General features: G+C 38.7%; 1 protein-coding gene across 1 annotated transcript; it reads left to right on the forward strand.

Annotated features, from left to right (window-relative positions):
- The first annotated feature begins 1580 nt into the window (after positions 1-1580).
- On the forward strand, positions 1581-5799 carry LOC139740160 (uncharacterized). Its single transcript, XM_071650747.1, has 2 exons — positions 1581-1649; positions 4120-5799. Exons 1-2 carry the CDS (start codon positions 1581-1583, stop codon positions 5797-5799), a joined length of 1749 nt encoding a protein of 582 aa, XP_071506848.1.
- Positions 5800-9364: the final 3565 nt, after the last annotated feature.

Consider the following 9364-nt stretch of genomic DNA (forward strand, 5'->3'; position numbering starts at 1 on the left):
CAATGTATAATGTATGACAGAGATACATGTAGGGCCTACTAATAAAATTATTGCGGGGTTGGGGGTAAAGTGGGGTATGGGAAGGTAGGATGGGGGGGGGGGGTAAATTGTCCGTTGTTATCGCTCCAAAAGTTTCTGCTTTAGGTGTTTTAGCACTTTTTCCTCTTTCATGTTGAAGTGGAAGAACTCAACCACTTTCCCATAGCCAAGTCCTGCTCGACATTCCTCCACCTTGTACACTGCGTCGAAGAAAAAGAGGAAATCTTGCTCCTTCATTTTGTCTACCGCTCTCTGAAAATATGTCCATTTTCTCCTCCCATGGCAACAGCAAGCATTCTGGATGGTCCATCTGGCCTCCGTACTCCATGATACACCCTATATGCAGTTCTCTACAGCGAGGTTGTGCATGTTGAATGACAATGTCCTCACTGCCATCAGGATGGGAGCAGCGGGGAGTGAGGCACTGATGCCACCCTCCTTGTCCTTCTCCACAAGTTCATCCAACTTCCCATCCTCAATATTTGATGACAGGCAGCTCCCCCCCCCCCCTCATCCATCTCCCCAGCTTCAATGACGATGACTGGCTGCTGTTGCTGCTGCTGCTGCTGTTGCTGCTCCACATCATCATCGTCATAAAAGGTCCTCCTCACAGGGTCCAGTTCGATGCAGGTCAACCGACGGTCCATCCGACGGAGAGGGGCCCAGGTGCTGGCTTTGGGTGAATGTGGCATCCGGAGTTGGGTGTTCGTCTACCAACTGTTCCTCCAGTTGTGAGATGGCAGACTAGAAGTGCTATAAAGACGGCAGGGTATGAGTGTTAAATAGTCGACATTTGTATTGAAGTTGTGTTTTGTGTATTTTTTTTTGTTTGTTGTTCCTGCCCCACTGTTCTTAAAACATCCCTCCCTAAGGGGTAGCATTTTCCTTAATATTGGCCATAATATCTTTTACCCGCACAGTATCGCTGATCTCCTTCAGAGATCTGGTTAATTTCCACCATTGATTCAAGGACATCAACGTACGAACGTTACTCCTATACGTTTTAACCACCGCAAAACGATCCTTACCCAAATGGAAAGGTTTTGAACCCAATTCAAATTCACACAATTCAAAACTCTCTTCATGACTATAATGAAATCCTGCCTCTTCTTGCACCTTTAACTTCTTGCCATTACTCTCAAAGGTTACATCCTGCATATACAAAAAAAAGAGAGAAATATATATAACATAACTGAAAGAAAATTGTTTCAACCAAAAACAAAAAGCAATATAATCTATGTTAATATTCCACAATCCGTCATGCCCCTGTTTCTTTCTTTTTATTTCATCCGCTTCTTGCGTTTTTCCTTTCCTTTTAGGTAATAAATCCGATACTTGTAACCACACACACACACACACACACACACACACACACACACAAAGATAATAATAAAGAGACTCATTGTACATACCTTCAATGCCAAGATGTTCCCTGGTTATGGTACGGCATTGGGCGACACGTGGAGGCCTATAGCTGATGGGTCTACCCAAAGTCGTCCTTAGGAATTCTCCTTACACAAGGTGTGTTCAGTGATGTCGACATGGTTGCAGGATACAATCCCGAAGACGATGTGGCCATCATGTTTCAAATTCGTAGGAAGGCTGATGGAGTAAGCACCAGTCAATTGCATAAGTGGCTAATGTATGATGAAATAAGATGCCAAACGCGTCGAGCTTTATACCATCCAACTCACCAAACTCATCCCACTAAAAGTCACGCACACGCCATCCCCCTCCTCCTCTCCATCAATCAGAACCACGTAACACTCTGACATTTTGTCCATCCTCTTTTCTCATTGGTCGAAAAATACACCCTCACTCACACATACACTCACTCTCTTGTATGTCTCGTCCAATGCATCGTCATTATCTTTTTTTTGTTGTTGTTGTTGTTATGAGGCGTTCTTCCCCCTCACAATAGACGACAGAGACGTGTGAATCAACATCCGGGAGATGCACTATACCTCTTCTATTGTTTACCGTAAGGAATCGTTCATTTATTCGTTAATACTTTGTAGGTATTCACTCTCTTGTTTTTCTTTTACTCCTCCACAAACAAACAATGATGACTTCCGGTTCAAAACATCGGGAAGATGCACCAATTACTCCTTTCCACCATACACCGGAAGATACGCTAATTACCCCCATCCGCTGTACTCAGTATACCGGAACTCACACATTGCCTTTCTGTATAGGTCTTACTCTTTTCTAATGTGAAAGTCAAATATGTATGTATATATATATATATATATATATATATATATACACTTGTATATTCATCAGTATAGTTGAGTTAAGGGAAACAGAAATTTTGGCAATAGTCGCCACGAGATACAGAAGGTTTACGAAGGGAAGTCGTGAAAGTTTCCTGTTACAAGTATAGGTGCCTATTACTGCAAGAGGCACACAAAGTAACGGAGCATAAACACGAAGCAAATAAACCACACAATCCTCACCTACGACGAAATAGAAAATAGTGCAAGTGTCAAGACAGTAGCTGATTCATGGGTCATTATACTGGTTCGTCCAGCGGTGATCTACCAATTTTCACATTTTAGTCAATCAAACAAGTGTTTGGAAAGCGCCATCTACCGCTCACTCTGGCTCCATCTGAAATGCTCACACGCTTTGGCGATTTGAGAAAGCAATAAAACTTCATTGTGTTTGACTGGGTGTTGTGACTGTGTGTTTGTGTATGTATGTAGCCTACATTATTATGAGCTGCATGTGCTGCATAGACCTTTGTGAGTCTGAACACAGACTAATTGACTAGCACAGGTCGACAATAGCTTCGTGACATGTAATACAAAGTGGGCCACTTTTTCCATTCTGATATTTACTTTTCTGTCAATTTTCCAAGTGTACATTGATATTCTTTTTTTGTTGTTTAATGAAATCATATGCATGATTTATCATACTTCATGATACTTTAATTATGTTATTTCTTTAGAATGATAAAATAATAATTGTGTAATACACAGACCTTCTTTGTATTCTGTTACTGTTTTTGTGGCCGATATGTCAATTAAACAACAAATGAACAAATTTTGAAAGAAAAAAAAATCTGTAAATAAAAAAAAAACTCAAAAACCCCAGTTACAATGTAACGAAATACATAGAGACTTGAGGAAGACCATATTTTTCAATGTACTAACCCATTATGTTTATGTGTTCCTTCGAAAAACCGTTTTAATGAGTGACTATTCATGTATCTACGTATTATTGGTTTTATTTTGTTTCGATCTCTGATCAAGCTCCCCTGAATAAATATTCAATAGACCCTATATAATGAATCATTCAATGAATGGATAAGTTAGATGGATAGATAGATAGTTAGATAGATAGGTATAGATAGATGGATGAATGAATAAATAGATACATAAAATATATAAATAAATGGGATTATGATACCAAAAAAGGCGACTTTCTACATTTCAAACCTAAGCTGTTGATACAAAAAGGAATGTCAGTGCAAACATTATATATCTTACTAATTTAGGTTTAACTCATTTGAACTGATTTTATCATTCACGTTAGAACACTATATACTTGCAGGAGGTATATTGTTCCATGTATCTATACTAAATTTATGAGACATGGGACATTAGTATTATTACAGAAACAGTCAAAGTAGCACATCCAAAAATACAAAATATTCACGGAAATTGGATGAGACTGTATAATTTTGTATCATAACGCCCTATCACTTTCTAGAAGATTATTTTCCATTCTTTAAAATCATCTAGATGGCTACAGTCATTTTCAAAACACAGGAAAATCATAGCTGATCTTACACTTCCGGGTTTCAAATTCCGACATGCTCCTCGTCTGCATCGTACTGGAGGAGGAGTAGCTGTTATCCATCGAGACTCAGTAGACTTGGTGACTTTGTCGACTCACGCTTTCCCCAGCTTTGAGAGTGTGTGTTGCGACTTAACACCTTACCACAATTCTTCAGTCTCCATTAAGCTGATTGTGATTTATAAGCCACCATACAGTCGAAAAAATAAAACAACATCATCAATGTTTCTTCAGGACTTTGCTGATTACTTGTCTGTGTTATCTGCATCCCCTTCCAAGCTTGTGATTGTCGGCGACTTCAACATTCACTGGGACAATCAATCCAATGCAGATACCAAGAAATTTGCAGACATCATTAAATCTCATGATCTTCTTCAACATGTTTGTGAGTCCACACACATCAGCGGACATATTTTAGACTATGTCTTATCCAGAAGAGATGAAGATGCTATCAGGTCAGTAGAGGTCTCCTCTTTTCTCAGTGATCATGCAGCCGTGCACTGTGATCTTCATATGTCCAAACCTGCAGTTGGGCGTAAGGAGATAGTATATCGCAAATTGAAGACAATAAACCATGAGGCCCTTGCTGAAGACTTGGAGTCATCTGACCTTATTCGTAAACCCGAGACTGACATCGACAAGCTGGCTGATCAGTATGACCGAACACTATCAACTATTCTGGATAAACACGCACCCATTAAACGATGTGTTGTTGCCACACGTCCACCAAACCCATGGTATTCAGAAGAGATCACAGAAGCAAAGAAGCTGAGGAGGAGACTAGAAAGGAAATGGAGAAAGACAAGACTTGAAGTAGATAGACAGTGTTTCAGAGATCAAGGTCTGATTGTCTTGGACATGATAAAGAAGGCAAAGGCATCATTCTACGAGAAGCAGATCTCTGACTGTGTCAGTCAGAGAGATGTCTATAAAGTAATAGACAAGATGCTTCATTATCGCAATAAATCTGTCCTTCCAACACATCGTAGTGACCAAGAGCTGGCAGAGAAGTTTATCAGGTATTTTTCAACAAAGATACAAGACATTCGAGCAACACTTGATGCTGAAGTGCTGACAGGGGGAAATCTTACTACAGCTCATTCTACTGAGAAAGACCACACGCTCAACAGCTTTGACTTGGCATCAGAGGAAGAAGTGAGAAAGATTATATCTGGTTCCCCGCCTTCTTCTAGCTCACAAGATCCAGTTCCTACATGGATTTTGAAAAGACACTTACATCTTCTTCTCCCAAGCATTACACTGATGGTGAATAGATCGCTTGAAACAGGCATCTTCCCCAGCTCATTCAAACAAGCTGTCGTTCGACCTCTGCTAAAGAAGCCCAGTTTAGACCCCGACACCCTCAATAGCTACAGACCAGTGTGCAATCTCAAGTTTATTTCAAAAGTTTTGGAAAGAGTCGTAGCCCAGCGTCTTCAAGAATATTTGGAACTGAATGATTTAAGTGAACCACTTCAATCTGCTTATAAGAAGCATCATAGCACCGAGTCTGCCCTGATTAAAGTCCATAATGATATACATCAAGCACTCGACAAGAAGCAAGCTGTTTTCTTGGTGCTCCTTGATCTGTCAGCAGCTTTCGACACCATTGACAAGGATATTCTTATCACAAGGTTTCGTTCAATAGGTGTGAAAGGATCTGCCCTTGCATGGATATCTTCCTATTTGTGTAACCGTTCGCAGGCAGTCAGGATCAATGAGTGCATGTCATCCTTCGCTGAACTTCTGTATGGTGTCCCCCAAGGATCTGTTCTGGGCCCGTCATTCTTCAGCATTTATGCAAGTCCTCTCGCAGAGATCGCAAGGACCCATGGCATCCATATACATCTTTACGCTGATGACACCCAGCTGTACAGCTCATTCGATCCCTCTGATCCTTTAAGTGAGGCCTCTACCAGACATAGACTTGAAGCATGTATTGGTGATATGAGGGCTTAGATGATATGGAACAAACTCAAACTGAATGATGACAAAAGTGAATTTATGATAATTGCATCAAAACATCTGGCAGCAAAGGTCCGTAGTCAGTCATTACGAATTGGATGTGTCAATGTACAATCTGTGTCAAATTGTAGGAATCTTGGAGTTTATTTTGACCCTGAAATGTCAATGGCGACACACATTACAAACACATGTCGATCTGTATATTTGCAACTACGCAATATTCACAGTATCAGAAGATCCTTATCAAACAAAGTTGCAGCCTCCCTATTCATTCGTATGTTTTGTCTCGTATTGATTATGGAAATGCATTATTGTTCAAGGCTTCATCTTACCAACTGGCCAAACTACAGCGTGCTCAGAACTCTGCTGCTCGGGTCCTCAGTGGAACATCTCGCTTCTCCAGCATTACCCCAGTTCTAAAAAATCTTCACTGGCTACCAGTATCCAAGCGGATAGAGTTTAAAATTCTTATTCATACATGGAAAGCAGTACATTCTTCAGCTCCAAAATATTTGCAAAACCTTGTTTCAGAATACGTCCCTGGCAGAAATCTCCGTTCATGTGATAGTAAACAATTAACAGTTAAAAGAACAATCTCGACTCTCGGAGAAAAAGCCTTTGTTTCTGCAGCCCCATCTCTCTGGAACGCTCTTCCACTGAGGATCCGATCAGCAGAGACCATTGAAACATTTAAAAAGCTTTTGAAATCATTATGTTCGCATCTTGTTTCGATTGAATTTTCAACGAATTGTTCATTGGTGTGTATATCTCTACTTATCTCTTTCTTCTTTTTCAACCTTCTTATGTACAATTATGACTATGATGTATGCTATTCTTTTCATAATTTCGTCCCTCTGCGCCTCAGAATAGGATACTAGATCGAAGGCGCATTACAAATGCTGTACTTATTATCATTATTCATCTCCCCAAAGTGCAATGAAGTGCAGGTGCTAAACTGAAGTGAAAATACCTTATGCATTGGTTTGACAATAACACCATTTTAATGAAATTAATCCAGATGAAAACTGTTTTCTTAATTGCCACTATTTAATCAGAATATATTTTTGAATGTTCTAATGCCTCATATCGACCCTATATTTAAAATAATCGGACAACGAAATGTTGGCTGAAAGCACATGGGTCTCTTCCCACACGAAATTATTGGAAATAACACCCACTGGCTTGACCGCAGGCTATTCTCAATCCACCAAAATTCAGTGATCGTTACGTTGTACAATGCTGGGCATCGGTCTGGAAAACAACAGTACAAATATCAAAGACTCCGATCATTGTGACAATGACTTATTCTTACAAGGTATAGGCGTATATTTTCTTTAAATCTATCTTTCTTGGAGTATAATCAGGCATTGGAGTGCTCCAAGAGCTAAGCGGAGGTATTTACTGTTTACGAACGAGACACATTCAGTTAATATTTCACCTAGGAGACGGTTTTATATTACCTAACAAGATGAAATTTGATGATATTCTTTCGACTCTTGGAAACTTTGGACGTTATCAACGGCGAGTATATACCTTGGTTTGTATCATCGTTTTCACCAACTCATGGATGTCGATGATCCAGGTGTTTATAAGTGCGGATGTCGACCACTGGTGTGCCGTAAGTAAAAAAACATAATGTCTTTATCAGATAACCTCTTCTGAAGGCAATTCAGCGATTCATGAAATACACATTCAAGAGTGTTTAGTTCTCACGGAACTATGTGAATGTCTCCATTTAAGCTTTGATAATGCTGGGAGCTCTCTGCGTGTTGTCTTTTCTAACTTTCATTAAATGATTTTATTTAATGTCACCTTAAAGGATTTTTTTTTCAAAAACGTTATTGATTTAGAGATTGCACAATGATTTGGACACACTCAGTAAAAGTTTAAGGATGATATATGACAGTCCTTACAATGAATTTGTAAAGTTTTGTTTGACATTGTATCATGCCGCTCAATCTAGATTGGAACTCTTTTGGTGACGACAAAGTCGAGAACAATGTGAAGAAAAGAAAGAAATACTTTCGACAACCTTCCCCTCCCCCTTATTCAAATAGCTATAGAGACATTAACCCTTTTTATGCCTATGAGCCACATAAGCACAAATTTCGCACACGAACCAATGGACAGGAAATAAACGTGACACACAAGTGTAAATGGTCCTATGGAATGGTTAGTGCCCGTATAGTTAAGTATATCATCCTGTCATCATTCAATTATGTTGTGAGCCAGAAGGACTTTCCAACTAAACTGTTTATAGAATGTACTAGTCACCTTATACTTGGTCAGAGGCAAGCATAAAAAAAAAACCCACAAGGAATATATAAGCGCGCCCTCACACACACTATACATACACACAGAATTATTGTAGATATTGATAACAAACTATTGGACAAATCAAAATTCACATCATGTTTGCAGACCATTGTAAGGCACCAGGAGACATAACATCGCATCAGCAATAGTTTGTTATACGACCAGTATGGTAAAATCTAACGAGATTAATCAGTTGTTTTGTTTTTTTAATTGTTTTTTTTTTGGGGGGGTATTTCCTTCTTTTTTTCCTTAAGCATAAAACTTGATAGATGCATTACTGACAGTGATTAATTTTCAAAACCAAAGAAATAAGATTTGTTTTTACTCCTTGGTTTCTATGAAACTTTGTCAGAGATAAGCTTAAATGTGTGTTCCTATACCTATCACTTTAATCTGCTTCATACATTTTGATTATGTCTTTGTTAAATGTAAGAAATGTTTTGGCCGCTACAATTGGGCATAATGATTGGGTAGTAATTGGAAGGGGAAAATTGGAAATTTGGAAAAAAGGTAAACGACATTCAACCATTAGTTTGAAGAGTTAGAAGGGTTATGTCAAATTATTCTTGTGATGAAAGTATATGTCAGTTTTTCAAATGCTGCATATATACTACACGAGTAAAATCATTACAATCTTTTGCTGCAGGGATCTTTTATACGAGTTAAAACACAACAAAGAATAGTTTTATTAAGTATACAATACGAAATCTTCACGAAACGTTTCAAGCAGAAATCTAATTCTATGATCATAATGTGCACATTAAATGTGTTGTAATTTAAGACGCGAGTGAAGTCTTGTCGCGACACACACACACACACACACACACACACAAATTGTTTATTACGGTCCCCATTTGGGCCATCAAATTTGCAGAATCTCTGTGAGGGTGTAACCCGTTTTAAACCAAACTCTTTACGGATCTGTTTTGTTGTTGTGTTGTTTTGTGTTAGTAGTATGTAATTAATGTTTCTATATCTATTCAAAAAAAAAAAACGCGTTCTAGCTCTCCTGAATTTATAACCATGATATATAATTATATCTAACGATGAATTCCACTACTCTTATTGTGTGGTTAATGTAATAATCACATTAACGATTCAATTTCTTATCGATTCATTATGGTAAACAAATGCCTGTCTGTAACTCCTGCTTTATATGAATTCTGTTGATTTAAGTCTACTAAGATGTTTCACCTGTGACTTTAAAGGGGGAGGAGTGTTTTGGTTGTTGACCAATGGTGTA

The sequence above is a fragment of the Diadema antillarum genome, unplaced genomic scaffold (assembly GCF_040938485.1).
Source record: "Diadema antillarum isolate AM-2024a unplaced genomic scaffold, OU_Dant_1.0 seq00000839_RagTag, whole genome shotgun sequence".
Lineage (NCBI taxonomy): Eukaryota > Metazoa > Echinodermata > Echinoidea > Diadematoida > Diadematidae > Diadema > Diadema antillarum.